Source organism: Cololabis saira, chromosome 5 (assembly GCF_033807715.1).
Source record: "Cololabis saira isolate AMF1-May2022 chromosome 5, fColSai1.1, whole genome shotgun sequence".
Taxonomy (NCBI): domain Eukaryota; kingdom Metazoa; phylum Chordata; class Actinopteri; order Beloniformes; family Belonidae; genus Cololabis; species Cololabis saira.
In genome coordinates, this window is record NC_084591.1 from 742863 (window position 1) to 762200 (window position 19338).

General features: G+C 44.9%; 1 protein-coding gene across 1 annotated transcript; it reads left to right on the forward strand.

The window, feature by feature from the left end:
• The first annotated feature begins 1793 nt into the window (after positions 1-1793).
• LOC133443630 (creatine kinase U-type, mitochondrial-like) lies at positions 1794-16473 on the forward strand. The gene is made up of 9 exons (XM_061720714.1): positions 1794-2152; positions 7458-7656; positions 7911-8006; positions 9256-9477; positions 9739-9824; positions 10075-10198; positions 12786-12920; positions 13016-13141; positions 16353-16473. The coding sequence occupies exons 1-9, from the start codon at positions 1998-2000 to the stop codon at positions 16464-16466; spliced, it is 1257 nt and encodes a 418-aa protein (XP_061576698.1). The 5' UTR covers positions 1794-1997; the 3' UTR covers positions 16467-16473.
• The last annotated feature ends 2865 nt before the right edge of the window (positions 16474-19338 follow it).

Genomic DNA, 19338 nt, shown 5'->3' on the forward strand with positions numbered 1-19338 from the left:
CCCTAGAGGTTGTAGAAGTGCAGAAACCAGAGAGAACCCGCCCCGTCAGCTGAGCAGGATCTTTCCTTCTTTACGTTTCTTTATCTTAATCCATCAGAACTGGAACTTGAACCTGCTGCACTTCCTGTGATGACATCATCATCCACACGTGAACTTTGACCTCACTAATCCTCCCCTTCATCATGTTCATCATCATCACAACGACGCGCTTTAACAACAGAAACATTAAAGAGTTTATTATCTTTACCTTTAACAAAACTTTATCATTTATAAAAGTTCCCAGGGTTCCAACTGTTGGATCAGGAGGTTCCAGAGAAGTTGAAACTAAACTAATTTGACCATAAATGGATGAATAAACCAGTTCTAAATGTTCTAAATACTGAATAAACTGCCAAACTGAATAAATGAGGTGGAAGTGGATGCAGGGGATGTTTCCATGACGATGCAGGAGACGGAGCTGAAACTAAACACAGAAACACACCTTTAAGATAAGATAAGATATTAAATCCTTTATTAGTCCCACAGAGGGGAAATGAGCAGTTTACAGCAGCAAAGGGGATAGTGCAAAAAACAAGAGGCATCAATAGAAATAGTAATAACACAGTAATAATAAAAACACTATAAACAGTATATACAATAATAAGAAGAAGAAGGAGAAGAAAAATAAATAATAAGAAATACTAGTATATAAAAAATAACATGTTATTTACATGATTGCACGTTGCAGTGAATGATATTGGACATTATTTTCCGGTATGTGTATTTATTGTCAGGTTATTTATTTGTGGTCTACTGTGAGCAGTGCTGGTTGTGTAGTCTGCTTTACTGGTGAAATCAAGCTGTTAAAGAGGAATAAAAGTCATAAACGGTGATTAACGTCGTCCAAAGGTCCGGGATCAACAACTGATCAGGATAAAAGTTTATTACCAAACTATTCTGGGATTTTCCTTCAAGAGTCTGGAGAAGTTTCAGATCTGATTCAGCTGTTAAAGTTCATTTTATGGTGGAAATGAGCGGATTAACTTGGAGATTTGATTTGATTGAGTGTGAAGTGGATTCGTTAGTGGAGTCCTGATCAATACAGTCCTGATCAATACAGTCCTGATCAATACAGGCCTGATCAATACAGGCCTGATCAATACAGGCCTGATCAATACAGTCCTGATCAATACAGTCCTGATCAATACAGTCCTGATCAATACAGTCCTGATCAATACAGTCCTGATCAATACAGTCCTGATCAATACAGTCCTGATCAATACAGGCCTGATCAATACAGTCCTGATCAATACAGTCCTGATCAATAATACAGTCCTGATCAATACAGTCCTGATCAATACAGTCCTGATATATATGTATATTTATGTGTGTGTGTGTGTGTGTGTGTGTGTGTGTGTGTGTGTGTGTGTGTGTGTGTGTGTGTGTGTGTGTGTGTGTGTTAAATTAAAAAAGAAAGAAGTGTTTGTGCGCATGTCAGCCAGAGCGGTTTCTCCACAGACATATATACATGTACATGTATATATGTGTATGAGTTTCTCCACAAGTCGCTTATGATTCTATTTTATAACTGGAATTTCAGATTCTCCTGCTTTTATTTTGACGGAGCGCTTCACTTCCGGCGAGCGCTGCGTTTCAACGTCCATCTTGACCACGCTTGTCAAAGATTCCAGCGGAGCCGCAGCATCACCTGCCGTCCTCTACCGTCCTCTACCGTCCTCTACCGTCCTCTACCGTCCTCTACCGTCCTCTCCTCTGCGGTGCTCCGTCCTCTGCCCGCCCTCTGTCCGTCCTCCACGGTCCATCCCCGGCCCCTCTCCGGCTCCTCTCCGGCTCCTCTCCTCTGCAGTCCGCCGTCCTCTGTCCGCCCTCCACGGTCCATCCCCGGCTCCTCCACGGCTCTTCCCCGGCTCCTCTCCGGCTCTTCCCCGGCTCCTCCACGGTCCATCCCCGGCTCTTCCCCGGTCCATCCCCGGCTCATCCCCGGCTCCAGGTCCAGGATGTCCAGCAGCTTCTCCAGACTGCTCTCCTCCCGGGGCGGCCGGGCGGGGGTCCTGTCGCTGCTGGGGGGGTCCGTGACGGCCGCGCTGCTGCTGCAGCACCGCGGGGCCGGCGCCAGCGCCGCCGGGCCGGTCCGCAGGCTCTACCCGGCCAGGTAGCGTCCTCCTCGGGCTGTCTCAGCCCGGCCCGGCCCGGGCCGGTCCTCGGTGCCCGGTCCGGGACACCCACATCTCGAGGCTTTAATTCACCCAGAAACGTCTTAGAGGGAGAATTCTGTCGAATAAACGTCGAATCATCCGCAGGAATGTAATTAAAACCGCGGCCGTTACGGCGCAGATTTGGGGGTAAAAGCCTCATTAGTCACTAATAACCGTTAATAACATTGTTATTATTATTTTAGTCACTAATAACCGTTAATCCAACATTATTATTATTATTTTAGTCACTAATAACCGTTAATAACATTGTTATTATTATTTTAGTCACTAATAACCGTTAATCCAACATTATTATTATTATTTTAGTCACTAATAACCGTTAATAACATTGTTATTATTATTTTAGTCACTAATAACCGTTAATCCAACATTGTTACTATTATTTTAGTCACTAATAACCGTTAATCCAACATTGTTATTATTATTTTAGTCACTAATAACCGTTAATCCAACATTATTATTATTATTTTAGTCACTAATAACCGTTAATAACATTGTTATTATTATTTTAGTCACTAATAACCGTTAATCCAACATTGTTATTATTATTTTAGTCACTAATAACCGTTAATAACATTGTTATTATTATTTTAGTCACTAATAACCGTTAATCCAACATTATTATTATTATTTTAGTCACTAATAACCGTTAATCCAACATTATTATTATTTTAGTCACTAATAACCGTTAATCCAACATTGTTATTATTATTTTAGTCACTAATAACCGTTAATACATTATTATTATTATTTTAGTCACTAATAACCGTTAATCCAACATTGTTATTATTATTTTATTAATAACCGTTAATAACATTGTTATTATTTTAGTCACTAATAACCGTTAATAACATTGTTATTATTATTTTAGTCACTAATAACCGTTAATCCAACATTATTATTATTTTAGTCACTAATAACTGTTAATAACATTGTTATTATTATTTTAGTCACTAATAACCGTTAATCCAACATTGTTACTATTATTTTAGTCACTAATAACCGTTAATCCAACATTATTATTATTATTTTAGTCACTAATAACCGTTAATACATTATTATTATTATTTTAGTCACTAATAACCGTTAATCCAACATTGTTATTATTATTTTATTAATAACCGTTAATAACATTGTTATTATTATTTTAGTCACTAATAACCGTTAATAACATTGTTATTATTATTTTAGTCACTAATAACCGTTAATCCAACATTGTTACTATTATTTTAGTCACTAATAACCGTTAATAACATTGTTACTATTATTTTAGTCACTAATAACCGTTAATCCAACATTATTATTATTATTTTAGTCACTAATAACCGTTAATCCAACATTGTTATTATTATTTTATTAATAACCGTTAATAACATTGTTATTATTATTTTAGTCACTAATAACCGTTAATAACATTGTTATTATTATTTTAGTCACTAATAACCGTTAATCCAACATTATTATTATTATTTTAGTCACTAATAACCGTTAATACATTATTATTATTATTTTAGTCACTAATAACCGTTAATAACATTGTTATTATTATTTTAGTCACTAATAACCGTTAATCCAACATTGTTACTATTATTTTAGTCACTAATAACCGTTAATAACATTGTTACTATTATTTTAGTCACTAATAACCGTTAATAACATTGTTATTATTATTTTAGTCACTAATAACCGTTAATAACATTGTTATTATTATTTTAGTCACTAATAACCGTTAATCCAACATTGTTACTATTATTTTAGTCACTAATAACCGTTAATAACATTGTTACTATTATTTTAGTCACTAATAACCGTTAATCCAACATTATTATTATTATTTTAGTCACTAATAACCGTTAATCCAACATTGTTATTATTATTTTATTAATAACCGTTAATAACATTGTTATTATTATTTTAGTCACTAATAACCGTTAATAACATTGTTATTATTATTTTAGTCACTAATAACCGTTAATCCAACATTATTATTATTATTTTAGTCACTAATAACCGTTAATACATTATTATTATTATTTTAGTCACTAATAACCGTTAATAACATTGTTATTATTATTTTAGTCACTAATAACCGTTAATCCAACATTGTTACTATTATTTTAGTCACTAATAACCGTTAATAACATTGTTACTATTATTTTAGTCACTAATAACCGTTAATAACATTGTTATTATTATTTTAGTCACTAATAACCGTTAATAACATTGTTATTATTATTTTATTAATAACCGCTAATCCAACATTGTTACTCATATTTAACGGTTCCTCACAGTTAGTTTTATTTGTAATATGTTTAACATCCACGTCCTTGACGGCCTTTACATTTACATTTCATGATTCAGCAACACAAAATCATTAATTAAATGTGTCATTAATTAATTAAATGCTGAAACAATAAATATATATTTTTACTTAAAATGAATTGTATTTTAATTATTGACATATTTCATTCTAATTTTAATTAATTAATGATATATTTCATTCCCATTTTAATTAATTAATGATGTATTTATTTATTTCATTTTGGCACAAAAAATCCTCCATAGTTAACGTCAGTTCTGTCCTTCAGGGAACCATCGATCAATCAATACTGATCAATGCTCAAATATCAATTCCTCCAGATCCGTTTGCTCTAAAATCGATTTTCAAACTAAAATATCGATACTTTTGATCCTTCAGTCCTTTGTGGTGATTTATATCATTAAGACGACGGAAACGGTTCCTGCGGGGGCTGGAAATCCTTGAAAGTGCTTGAATTTTAGTTAAAGTGTTTGAAATTATAACTGTGTCTTTCAGACTGTAGTTTGGTCGACCTGGTCGTTTATAAATGTGCTATATGAATAAAATTGACATTAACATAGTTTAGTTTTTAGAGAAAAGGAGAAATGAAATCAGTAAGATGAAACATGACTAGATGTTTACAGCTCCATATAGGGCTGGGCGATATGGACCAAAAGTCATATCTCGATATTTTCTAACTAAATGGCGATACTCGATATATATCTCGATATTTTTTCTGTGCCATAATTGGGGTTTCCCCCAAAGCATTATAGCATAGCATCTCTGTTAGCTTCTCTGTTAGCATCTCTGTTAGCATCTCCGTTAGCATCTCCGTTAGCGTCTCTGTTAGCATCTCTGTTAGCATCTCCGTTAGCATCTTCGTTAGCATCTCCGTTAGCATCTCCGTTAGCATCTCTGTTAGCTTCATTTCTTAAAAAAAACAGTCAGTTTTAATACAAAGCCTCGTGCCAAATGTCACACAGGTTCATTTATTAACAGAGGTCTGCACAATATCAACATGTATAAAACAAATGAAATAAAAATAAAATGCCTGCATTTATAGAATAAAAATGCTTCTTGAATAAAATAAAACAAATATCCCTTTCCTGCATAACAATTAAATTAAAATACACTGTAATTAATACAATGTAGACAGTAACAGGCAGACTTTTCCACTGAGGTTGACAGTTGTGCAAATCTCAAATAAAACATGCAAGTCAATTTGTCACAAAATAAGCTATATCAAAATCATAAAAAAAAATGTAAAAAAAAAAAAAATGTAAAAAAAAAAATGTACATTTTTTTTATTTTTTTTTAAATCGATATAAACGATTTTGAAAATATATCGATATATATTAAAATCTCGATATGTCGCCCAGCCCTAGCTCCATACAATGAACATAATTGTGATGAAAAGCGGAAAAAATGAGTTTATATATTCCTGTAGATATTTGACCCCAGAGATAATAAGGTGCTTGATGATTTAGAAAATGACCCTTGAAAGTGCTTGAATTTGACCTTGAATAACGTGTAGGAACCAGCTCCGTTGGACCCGGTACCAGTCTGGTTCCAGTCTGGTTCCCGGTACCAGTCTGGTACCAGCCTGGTTCCAGTCTGGTTCCAGTCTGGTTCCCGGTACCAGTCCGGTACCAGTCTGGTTCCCGGTACCAGTCTGGTACCAGCCTGGTTCCAGTCTGGTTCCCGGTACCAGTCTGGTACCAGACTGGTTCCCGGTTAGGACTGATCTATCCAATATTTTAGTAATCCAGTATTCTACTGAAAATTCCATTGATTAATCGAGTACATTACGTACAAACGAGAACATTGATGTCATTAATTAGCGCTACGTTAACTTAATTCTCCCGTGTCTGGGTGACGTCCTCCCTCTGGGAGTAACAGGGTGTTGGTGGAGAAGCTGCAGCGTTGAGGACGTACTGTTGTGGTGCTAGCGCGGGCTATGCTAGCGCTGGCTATGCTAGCGCGTGCTATGCTAGCGCTGGCTATGCTAGCGCTGGCTATGCTAGCTCTGTCTTACAGTGAAACATGCAACAGTGTTGCCTTGGTGTCCAGCTGGAAATGCTGACACATTTTTGACATTTTCTGCCTTTTCTTTTAGTTAAAACCAAACATATCCGCCGCCTCTTTCCTTTTCATTTACGTGCGCGGCGTCAGCGCGTTGACGCATTAAACGTAGTCCGGGTGAAATACGATGCTTTGAGCTGCAAAATTAAACCATTCCTCGAGGCAGAGGACATTCCTCCATCATTTTTTGTAATGGAATTACCGTATTGACCCGAATATAAGACGACCCCGATTATAAGACGACCCTGAATATAAGACGACCCTGAATATAAGACGACCCTGAATGTAAGACGACCCCCTTTTTCAAGACTCAAATTTGAAAAAATACTTTTTTTTAACACCAAATAAAATTTTTATACAGAAAATAATGACAGTACATCTGAAACAAATGATAATAACAATATATTTGAGAGAAAAAGCCTGTTATTTTGCCTCATTCAAATCATGATCTTGCATCATAACTTCTTCCACCCACTTTTCTCCAGATTGTCGCTACGTTTCTCCATTTTCTGTTATCTCTTCTCTTATTTTCTTCTCTTTTCTTTCTTAGCTCTATTTTTATTTTTATTCTTCGTGACAGGGGTTCTCTTTGTCCTGGGGAGTTTAGTTCAGCATTCACTTTAAAGATATCTGGCGCCATCTAGCGGTGTAAATGGGTATAACGTCTAGACCTGAATGTAAGACGAACCCCACTTTTTCAGTCTGATTTCAATATAAAAAACACCGTCTTATATTCAGGACAATACGGTACTTGAATTATTGGAGGAACCGTTGCAGCCCTTTTCCCGGTACCAGTCCCCCCCCCCCCCCCCCTCACTGACCCGTGTCCCCTCCCCCCCCTGACCCGTGTCCCCCCCCAGCGCCGAGTACCCGGACCTGCGGCTCCACAACAACTGCATGGCCAGCCACCTGACGCCCGCCATCTACTCCCAGCTGTGTGACGCGGCCACGCCCAACGGCTTCACCCTGGACCAGGCCATCCAGACGGGCGTGGACAACCCGGGCCACCCCTTCATCAAGACAGTGGGGGTGGTGGCGGGGGACGAGGAGACCTACCAGGTAGGGGGGGTGGGGGGGGCTACCAGGTAGGGGGACGGGGGGGGGACGGGGGACGAGGAGACCTACCAGGTAGGGGGGGGGACAACCCGGGGCGACATCAGGGAGGAACCATGTAGAGAACACTAGAAAAGTTCTGTCGGACCCCTGGTACCACTGGTTCCTGCTGGTTCCTGCTGGTACTTGCTGGTTCTGCTGGTACTTGCTGGTTCTGCTGGTTCCTGTTGGTTCCGTCTCACGTCTCTCCGTCTCTGCAGGTCTTCGCGGCTCTTCTGGACCCGGTGATCAAAGAGAGACACAACGGTTACGACCCGAACACCATGAAGCACCCGACCGACCTGGACTCCAGCAAGGTACCGGATCCTGCACACTGTTAGCTTTAGGTACCGGATCCTGCACACTGTTAGCTTTAGGTACCGGATCCTGCACACTGTTAGCTTTAGGTACCGGATCCTGCACACTGTTAGCTTTAGGTACCGGATCCTGCACACTCAGGTTTAAATCAACATCAAACCCAGCTCTTAACAAAGAAGGAGGAACAATTCCCAACATGTCAGCATGACTCATTAGTGGAAAAGTTTCTTCCATCTCTCGGACTCCTCTCCAGCTTGTTGTAGCCAGTCAGTTTGGGCTAGTCATCTTCTTCAGGCCCGTGGCTGGTGAGTAGGCGTCAGATAAGTTCTTCAGCGGACAAGGGTTTTGATACCGTCCGTCTTCCGGCCTACTCAGGGTCTGGAAAGTTTTCTACTAGCTTGCACTGTGACTGGTGAACCCACGTAGATCGTTCAGCAGCCTTTACTGCTGTCGGGGTCGCAATCTGGACAGCAAAGGGGCCGTCCCAACGGGGGGATGAGCAACGTGGCTCTCTTATGGATGCTCTCGACGAATGCTTCGGCGGTTCCTCCTCTGCATCAGCTTTTTATTTAGAATGGGAAACAGGAAATGACCATATAAGGTAGACAACAGTGGACTATCGGGGTTAAAAGGTCACACATTGTGTGGGAGTAAACAGACATCTTTGGAACTGATCAGGAGGTTAAAGTTTTTAAAAGAACACAAAAGGTCAATGGGTCACATGGGTCAAATGCCTTCCGGACAAAACGGGAAGTCTGAACAGATGCGTCCAGTTAACCTTTAGTTAACCTCAAGGACAATGGGACAGCTGTCCCCAGGACAGTCCAAACCCTTGTCTGTATCAGGAAGTGGCTGTCCGGACATCTGTTAACAAAGCATGTGATGGTTTCATAAGGACAAACTAGTTCAAAAGTTTGATTAACCTCACACTTTGTTCCTCCAGTTCTGCAGCACATCTTTAGCCCCGCCCACTGCAGGCGGCGGCTAGCGGCGCAATGCGACCCGAGCCACCACAAGAGATTTTGGACGCGTTCAGTGTGAATCCAGCAGGAGACCCGGTACCCGGGTCCGGTATCTGGGTCCGGTACCCGGTCCGGTACCCGGGTCTGGTACCCGGGTCCGGTATCTGGGTCCGGTACCCGGGTCCGGTACCTGGGTCTGGTATCTGGGTCCGGTACCCGGGTCCGGTAGCTGGGTCCGGTACCCGGGTCCAGACCCGTCTCAAAGTCCTCTCTCTCTCTGCTGCAGCTCGTGGGCGGCCGCCTGGACGAGCGCTACGTGCTGTCCTCCAGGGTCCGGACGGGCCGCAGCATCCGGGGGCTCAGCCTGCCCCCCGCCTGCACCCGGGCGGAGAGGAGGGAGGTGGAGCGGGTGGTGGTGGCGGCGCTGGACGGCCTGCAGGGGGAGCTGGCGGGCCGGTACTTCAGCCTGACCCAGATGACGGACCGGGAGCAGCAGCAGCTCATCGACGTGAGTCCTGGGGGGGGCAGTCATGGGTGTGTGTGTGTGTGTGTGTGTGTGTGTGTGTGTGTGTGTGTGTGTGTGTGTGTGTGTGTGTGTGTGTGTGTATTAACGTATATGTGTGTGTGTGTGTGTGTGTGTGTGTGTGTGTGTGTGTGTGTGTGTATATTAATGTATATGTGTGTGCGTGTGCGTGTGTGTGTGTATTAACGTATATGTGTGTGTGTGTGTGTGTGTGTGTGTGTATTAATGTACGTGTGTGTGTGACAGGACCACTTCCTGTTCGACAAGCCCGTCTCCCCCCTCCTCACCTGTGCAGGGATGGCCCGTGATTGGCCCGACGCCCGCGGGATCTGGTGAGTGACTGGATATGAGCCAGAAAGAAAGAAAGATTTTATTAATTCAATGTAATTGGTGTAGTTTAGTATTTAGTATCTTTTATAGCAGTGATTTGGCTCCAAAGACTGAATGTGGTGATAGATTTATAGTTACAAAGATAGAGTAGAATTGGTATTTTTTTATCCTTATTTTTATGGTTAGCAGGATAAATGCCAGAAATGATCGTGATACATTTTTTACTCCATACCGCCCATCTCTGTTCTGCAGGCACAACAACGAGAAGACGTTCCTGATCTGGGTGAATGAGGAGGATCACACCCGGGTCATCTCCATGGAGAAGGGAGGAAACATGCAGCGGGTGTTTGAGAGGTTCTGCACCGGCCTGAAGGAGGTGAGCTCTCCGGGGGGGTCGTCATTCAGGGGGGGTCTGAGTGAGGTGGGCTGATTTACCCAGCATGCCGTGCGTTTTGCGTGCGAGCGTGCGTTTTTTCGTGCGTTCGTTTTGCGTGCGAGCGTGCGTTTTTTCGTGCGTTCGTTTTGCGTGCGAGCGTGCGTTTTTTCGTGCGGCCGTGCGTGCGTTTTTGCGTGCGTTCGTTTTGCGTGCGAGAGTGCGTTTTTTCGTGCGGGCGTGCGTGCGTTTTTGCGTGCATGCGTTTTGCGTGCGGGCATGCGTGCGGTATTGCGTGCGTTCGTTTTGCGTGCGAGCGTGCGTTTTTTCGTGCGGGCGTGCGTGCGTTTTTGTGTGCGTGCGTTTTGCGTGCGAGCGTGCGTTTTTGCGTGCGGGCTTGCGTGCGTTTTTGCGTGCGGGCGTGCGTGCGTTTTTGCGTGCGTGCGTTTTGCGTGCGGGCGTGCGTGCGTTTTTGCGTGCGTGCGTTTTGCGTGCGAGCATGCGTTTTTCGTGCGGGCGTGCGTGCGTTTTTGCGTGCGTGCGTTTTGCGTGCGAGCGTGCGTTTTTGCGTGCGGGCGTGCGTGCGGTATTGCGTGCGTTCGTTTTGCGTGCGAGCGTGCGTTTTTGCGTGCGGGCGTGCGTGCGTTTTTGCGTGCGTTTTGCGTGCGAGCGTGCGTTTTTGCGTGCGGGCTTGCGTGCGTTTTTGCGTGCGGGCGTGCGTGCGTTTTTGCGTGCGTGCGTTTTGCGTGCGAGCGTGCGTTTTTTCGTGCGTTCGTTCTTTTCGTGCGACATTTCGACTTTTTTCTCAAAATTTCAACTTTTTCATCAAAATGTAAATTTTTTCTCAAAATGTCTAATCAACATTTCCACTTTTTTCTCAAAATTTCCACTTTTTTCATCCAAATTTTGACTTTTTTCTCCAAATTTTGACTTTTTTCTCGACATTTCCACTTTTTTCTCAACTTTTTTCTAAAAATTTCAACTTTTTCATCAAAATTTCAACTTCATCACATCAACTCACATTTCGACTCTCAACCGTCACTCAGGGGGGGTCGTAGTGAGGTCACCGTCACTCAGGGGGGGTCGTAGTGAGGTCACTCAGGGGGGGGGGTCGTAGTGAGGTCACTCAGGGGGGGGGTCGTAGTGAGGTCACTCAGGGGGGGGGTCGTAGTGAGGTCACTCAGGGGGGGTCTTACACCGTGTCCTAACTGCGTGCGACGCGAGCGTCAGCGTCAAAAACAGTTCCATTGCTATATTTTTTATTGCACTGTCCTAACTGGTTGCAGCGACGCAGCGCCGTTTTGAGCTGGACTTTTGTCGCACGCCCTGCTTCTATTTTCTTCCTGTCGCTCGCTTTGAAAGCCGGTTGAAAGTTTAAAAAATAAGTGTAAAGGGAGCTGGAAGGTTCTGATATGATGATAAGATATAATAAGAATCTTATCTTAATCCCAGTAATGATCTGACATGTTTGCTGCTTTAACACCACACGCCCCTCACTCACGCTGTTCGCTGTTTGATTGCGTCACCGTTTGGTTTTTTCCCCACGTATTCCACCGAATAATAAGCGTGTTTTCTGTTTAGAAAGTACAAACGTAGGAAGATTACAAGTAATCACCATCTTTTACTTGTCCCTTTACTCTTTTAGGAGTAATTTTAGGAGTTTCTTTCAGGAGCGCACGGGCGGGTGAATAAAGGCTGATTTATGGTTCCCACTAGGGCTGGGTGATATGGACCAAAAGTCATATCTGGATATTTTCTAGCTGAATGTTGATACTCGATATATATCTCGATATTTTTTCTGTGCCATAATTGTGGTTTCCCCCAAAGCATTATAGCATAGCATCTCTGTTAGCATCTCTGTTAGTTTCATTTTTTCTGAGGCAAACCCTTAAAAAAACAGTCAGTTTTAATAGCGTACTAGCGTAGCAACACCAGCGTAGCGACACCAGCTTATTAACGTTACCTGTTGTCGGAGCTGAGCCACCCTAGCGTAACATCACTAGCGTAGCGACACTAGCGTAGCAACACTAGCGTAGCTACCGCGTTACTTGTTGTCAGAGCGTAGCGACACTAGCATAGCGACACTAGCGTAGCGACACTAGCGTAGCGACACTAGCGTAACGACACTAGTGTAGCGACACTAGCGTTGCTACCGCGTTACCTGTTGTCGGAGCGTAGCGACACTAGCGTAGCGACACTAGCGTAGCGGGTGAATAAAGGCTGATTTATGGTTCCGCGTAAAATCGACGGCGTAGGGTACGCGGCGCACGCACCGTTCGGTGCGTGCGCCGCGTACCCTACGCCGTAAGGTCTGCGTTGGTGTAACGCGGAACCATAAATCAGCCTTTTAAAAGGCGAGTCTCAGCTGTCAATCAAAAGAAGGTGGTAGAACGTGGGGCCGATTACGCGTTCAGTGTTTCAGGACAGAGCGCGTCCGATTCCACGCAGTGCGACGCGACAGTCGGACGCTCTCATGCAGTTAGGACAGGCTGTCAGTGAGGCGGGCTGATTTACCCAGCATGCCGTGCGGGCTGATTTACCCAGCATGCCGTGCGGGCTGATTTACCCAGCATGCCGTGCTGCCCCCCAGGTGGAGCGGCTGATCCAGGAGCGCGGCTGGGAGTTCATGTGGAACGAGCGGCTGGGCTACATCCTCACCTGCCCCTCCAACCTGGGCACGGGCCTGCGCGCCGGCGTGCACGTCAAGCTGCCGCGGCTCAGCAAGGTGAGACCCGCCGCTGCCGGGCTTACTGAGGGTGCCTTTAACCCGGGCTCCGCCCCCAGCTAACAGCTAACCCTCCCCCCCCACCCCCCCTGCAGGACCAGCGCTTCAGCCGCATCCTGGAGAACCTGCGGCTGCAGAAGCGCGGCACCGGCGGCGTGGACACGGCGGCCGTGGGCGGCGTGTTCGACATCTCCAACCTGGACCGCCTGGGGCATTCCGAGGTGAGTGGGGGGTCAGGGGTCGGAGGTGAGTGGGGGGGTCAGGGGTCGGGGGGGGCGTCTTTCTTCTAGGGCTATAATTGCATTACAGAAAATAAAGAACTTTGTCACAATATTCTAATTTTCTGAGACAGTCCTGTATATATTTTATTCAACTTTGCTGCTGTTCATACAAAAAGTTAATAAAATGTCCTATTTAAAACCAAGGACAGGCACAGTGATCAGTCAGACATAAATCCACGAATAAATAAACATCTGTCCATTATTTTTCATTTTTTAAGGACAGGCAAATGTGTTATATAAAAAATAAAATAAAACGTCTCATATTTTTTTTCTGTATCAAGAAGGTAAATCGGTTCTGGACGGCAGGACGTATCTGGGTTGAACTGGTGTATCATTTGTTGAAACTCGTCACCCAGACCCGACGTGCTTTCTCTTCAAATGCTCGTGCATTACCAACGTGCTCCCGTGATAATCAAGGTCTGCTTTGCAAACCTTGCAAGTAATCTTTTTATTTACCGTATCGAGGCTAAAACGCTCCAAAACTTTAGAAGTTTTGTTACATGCAGCTGCTACAGGACGGGACGCCGTCATTATTGTTTACCCGCTACCGCTCGGCAGAGACGCTATCGCGCATGCACGACTGGCGACAATTGTCGACAATGGAATTCATTGTTGACAATTTTGATTATCGATTTCTGTCGACAACGTCGACGAATCGTTGCAGCCCTACTTTCTTCACCGCTGATCAACCCTGGATAGTCTGAGATGTCACCGGTGAAGCAACGTTTAGTGATTTCTGAATGATCCTCCCTCCCCTCCCCTGAAAAGATCCATCCTAGGATGCACTGGGACAATCATCAGTGATGTGCCTGAGATCATCGGGGGTTTCGGGTCTTTGAACCATCACCCCCTCCTTCAGGTGACCCAGCCGGGGTTGATCAAGCCCCGGCTTGTGTCCCAGTAGCATTGGCCAACAGATGGCTCCTCCTGATCCACAGCCATCTCTCTCTCTGCTGCCTCCATGCTGGACTTGATGGCTTTCCTTTTTTGCAGCCCTCGTAATGCCAAGGAGCGTGAACACCTTGCACAGCGAGCGGCCAGCAAACCCTCTACAGCGACTTCAACGGGCGCACAGCCTTCCAGCCTCTTCTTTGGCATTCGACCAGCTCCTGGTACTTCCACCGCTGCCGCTCGTCCTCCCAGGGAACCATCAGTTCTATCTCCTCCTCTGGTCCTCCCAGGGAACCATCAGTTCTATCTCCTCCTCTGGTCCTCCCAGGGAACCATCAGTTCCATCTCCTCCTCTGGTCCTCCCAGGGAACCATCAGTTCTATCTCCTCCTCTGGTCCTCCCAGGGAACCGTCTGAATGTTAATTAAGCAACACATCACTTCAGGCCGTGGTTTAATGTTTTGGGAGAAATCTCACTTAGGTTCGAGAGCGGTCGGCTGTGCAAAAATGAATCAGACACACACTCGCTTTTGCTATAATGAATACATTTATTAGCAAGCAGTGCAAACAAAAGACTCACACACACCTGCCCTTTGCTAGGATAACTCTGTGTCAAGTTATCCCCCGCAAATGACAGAGCAACATACAATCACACAAGGGCTTGGCCTGAACTCTTACCTTAACACAGAGGACTGGGAGAGCCGGAACAGTCCAGGCAGAGCAGCCATAAAAACCCCGGCTGGGCGTCGTGCACTAGACCCACAGCAGACTCTCCCTGGACTTCCGGCTACCCCCCGTCCTTATACCTTTCTCGCGGAGGGGGTTGCCCCTTCAACCCCGGCCTGGCAGTTCCCACGCTAAGGCCTGGCCCACACGGGACTGAGCTCCCCGTGTGAACAAGCGCCTCTCTCACGGTTACAATAAACAGCAGGTGCAGCTGATATGACTGAGAATGACGGACATTTCAGGACACAAAACTTATTTTTTCTTCCTTCATATAAGCTCATTATATCACAGCTGAGCGGCGGGGGTGGATGTGTGTGTATTAATGTGTGTGTGTGTGTGTGTGTGTGTGTGTGTGTGTGTGTGTGTGTGTGTGTGTGTGTGTGTGTGTGTGTGTGTGTGTGTGTGTGTGTGTATTAATGTGTGTGTGTGTGTGTGTGTGTGTGTGTGTGTGTGTGTGTGTGTGTGTGTGTGTGTGTGTATTAATGTGTGTGTGTGTGTGTGTATTAATGTGTGTGTGTGTGTGTGTGTGTGTGTGTGTGTGTGTGTGTGTAATAATGTGTGTGTGTGTGTGTGTGTGTGTGTGTGTGTAATAATGTGTGTGTGTGTGTGTGTGTGTGTGTGTGTGTAATAATGTGTGTGTGTGTGTGTGTGTATTAATGTGTGTGTGTATTAATGTATGTGTGTGTGTGTGTGTGTGTAATAATGTGTGTGTGTGTGTGTGTGTAATAATGTGTGTGTGTGTGTGTGTGTATTAATGTGTGTGTGTATTAATGTATGTGTGTGTGTGTGTAATAATGTGTGTGTGTATTAATGTATGTGTGTGTGTAATAATGTGTGTGTGTGTGTATTAATGTGTGTGTGTATTAATGTATGTGTGTGTGTGTGTGTGTGTGTGTGTGTGTAATAATGTGTGTGTGTGTGTGTATTAATGTATGTGTGTGTGTGTGTGTGTATTAATGTGTGTGTGTATTAATGTGTGTGTGTGTGTGTGTGTGTGTGTGTGTGTGTGTGTGTGTGTGTAATAATGTGTGTGTGTGTGTGTGTATGTGTGTGTGTATTAATGTGTGTGTGTGTGTGTGTATTAATGTGTGTGTGTGTGTATTAATGTGTGTATTAATGTGTGTGTGTGTGTGTGTGTGTGTGTGTGTGTGTGTGTGTGTGTGTATTAATGTGTGTGTGTGTGTGTGTGTGTGTGTGTGTGTATTAATGTGTGTATAATGTGTGTATTAATGTGTGTATTAATGTGTGTGTGTGTGTGTGTATAATGTGTGTATAATGTGTGTATTAATGTGTGTATTAATGTGTGTGTGTGTGTGTGTATAATGTGTGTATAATGTGTGTATTAATGTGTGTATTAATGGTTTTAGGTCCAGCTGGTGCAGACGGTGGTGTGTGTGTGTGTATTAATGTGTTATTAATGTGTGTGTGTGTGTGTGTATTAATGTGTATTAATGTGTGTATTAATGTGTGTGTGTGTGTATTAATGTGTGTGTGTGTGTATTAATGTGTGTGTGTGTGTGTATTAATGGTTTTAGGTCCAGCTGGTGCAGACGGTGGTCGACGGCGTCAACTACCTGGTTGAATGTGAGAAGAGGCTGGAGAAAGGCCAGGACATCAAGGTGCCCCCCCCCCCCAAGCAGTTCAAGTAGACCCCCCACTGTCCCCACGATGACCCCACGATGACCCCACGATGACCCCACGATGACCCCACTGACCCACGATGACCCCCCCACTGACCCACCGATGACCCCCCACTGACCCACGATGACCCCCCACTGACCCACGATGACCCCCCACTGACCCACGATGACCCCCCACTGACCCACGATGACCCCCCACTGACCCACGATGACCCCACTGACCCCACGATGACCCCCCTGACCCACGATGACCCCCCACTGACCCACGATGACCCCCCCACTGACCCACGATGACCCCCCACTGACCCACGATGACCCCACTGACCCCACGATGACCCCCCTGACCCACGATGACCCCACGATGACCCCACGATGACCCCCCACTGACCCCCGATGACCCCACGATGACCCCCCACTGACCCCCGATGACCCCACGATGACCCCACTGACCCCACGATGACCCCACGATGACCCCACGATGACCCCCCACTGACCCCCGATGACCCCACGATGACCCCACGATGACCCCCCACTGACCCACGATGACCCCCCACTGACCCACGATGACCCCACTGACCCCACGATGACCCCCCTGACCCACGATGACCCCACGATGACCCCACGATGACCCCACTGACCCCACGATGACCCCCCTGACCCACGATGACCCCACGATGACCCCACGATGACCCCCCACTGACCCCCGATGACCCCACGATGACCCCCCACTGACCCCCGATGACCCCACGATGACCCCACTGACCCCACGATGACCCCACGATGACCCCCCGATGACCCCACGATGACCCCCCGATGACCCCACGATGACCCCCCGATGACCCCACGATGACCCCCCCCCTGACCCCACGATGACCCCCCCCCTGACCCCACGATGACCCCCCCTGACCCACGATGACACCCCCCCCCTGACCCCCACGATGACCCCCCCCTCCCCCCCCCCCACCTACACAGATAGATAGTTCCAATATCTGTGTCGTTTCTCCCTCTACTGCCCCCCCCCCCCCCCAATATAATAGGTTATTAATCTGATGTTTATAATCTCTAACTGTAATTTAACTGAGCCAGTCCTGCATGCCCCGCCCCACCACTAACCCCCCCCCCCACCACTACCCCCCCCCCACGGCCGGTTCCGGCTCGTTCCAGCTCGTTCAGCAATAACAACTACCTGAATGTTTCTTTAATAAAGAGTTGTCTGTTTTACTTCCTGTTGTATTTTTACTTCCTGTCCTGTTTTTACTTCCTGGGTCGTGTTGGATGATGGATTCAATTCAATTTTATTTATATAGCGTCTAATACAACAGATGTCTCTAGACGCTTTCCGGAGATCGGAGGCAGCTCCCGAGGCTCCGGCCTGCAAACGTGCACCAAAGAGAAAAGGGGGGCCGGCACAAGAAACTACAGGAACGCTGGACAAAAATAAGATAAGATAAGATAATATAAGATAAACCTTTTATAGTCCCACAGAGGGGAAATTTGCAGTTTACAGCAGCAAAGGGGATAGTGCAAAAAACAAGAGGCAACAATAGAAAAAGTAATAACACAGTAATAATAATAACACACTATAATCACTATAAACAGTAAACTGGTATACAATAATAATAATAAGAAAGATAAATAAATAAATAAAACGATAGCTATGAGATATTTATAATAATTAAAATGGTAATGGAGAAGAGAGGCAGGGAAAAGGAGAGGAGAAGAAGGGTGAGAGGCACCGCCCAGCGGATCATGTCGGTGCCCCCTGCAGCATAAGCCTATAGCAGCATATCTACCACCAAGATATATTTGAGACTAACTATTATAGTCTTGTTCTATAGCTGCAACTATGACTACTGACTCTAACACACTAGAGTTTACACTACCTAGAGATTTACCAACACCAGCTAGAGGTTTACTAAACACTAACTATAGGCTTTACTAAACAGAAAGGTTTTAAGTTTAGTTTTAAAGGTGGAGGTGGTGTCAGCCTCCTTAACCCAGATTGGAAGTTGGTTCCATAGTAATGGTGCCTGATAGCAGAACGCCCGCCCTCCAAATCTACATTTAGATACTCTAGGAACTACGAGTAAACCTGCACTCTGAGAGCGGAGAGCTCTGCCAGGAACATAAGGCTCTATCAGGTCTTGTAAATACTGCGGAGCTAAGCCGTTTTGGGCTTTATACGCAAGTAATAACATTTTAAATTGGATTCTGAATTTTACGGGTAACCAATGGAGCGACGCTAACACTGGAGAGACGTGGTCTCTCCTGCTGATTCCTGTTAGCACTCGTGCTGCTGCATTCTGGATCAGCTGGAGCCTATTCAGCAAATTACTTGGACATCCTGCTAACAACACATTACAGTAATCCAGTCTAGAAGATACAAACGCATGAACTAGTTTTTCTGCATCACTCTGCGAGAGGATTTTCCTAATTTTTGCAATATTACGGAGATGGAAAAAGGCTATTTTACAAACCTGATTGACATATGGTTTAAACGACAAATCCTGATCGAAAACAACACCAAGGTTTCTCACAGTTGCACTGGAAGCCATCGCAACACCATCTAGTCCCTTCCTAAGATGCTCTGGACCAAGAATGATAACCTCTGTTTTATCTGAATTTAGAAGCAAGACATTTCTGGACATCCAGTCCTTGATGTCCCTAAGACATGCCTGAAGTTTAACCAACGGTTCTGTTTCATCCGGACAAATAGACAAGTAGAGCTTATTTCCCACTACATTCAAAGTGAGATATTTCATATGGAGGATTTTTTGTGCCAAAATTAAATAAATAAATACATCATTAATTAATTAAAATGGGAATTAAATATATCATTAATTAATTAAATGTGTCATTAATTAATTAAAATTAGAATTAA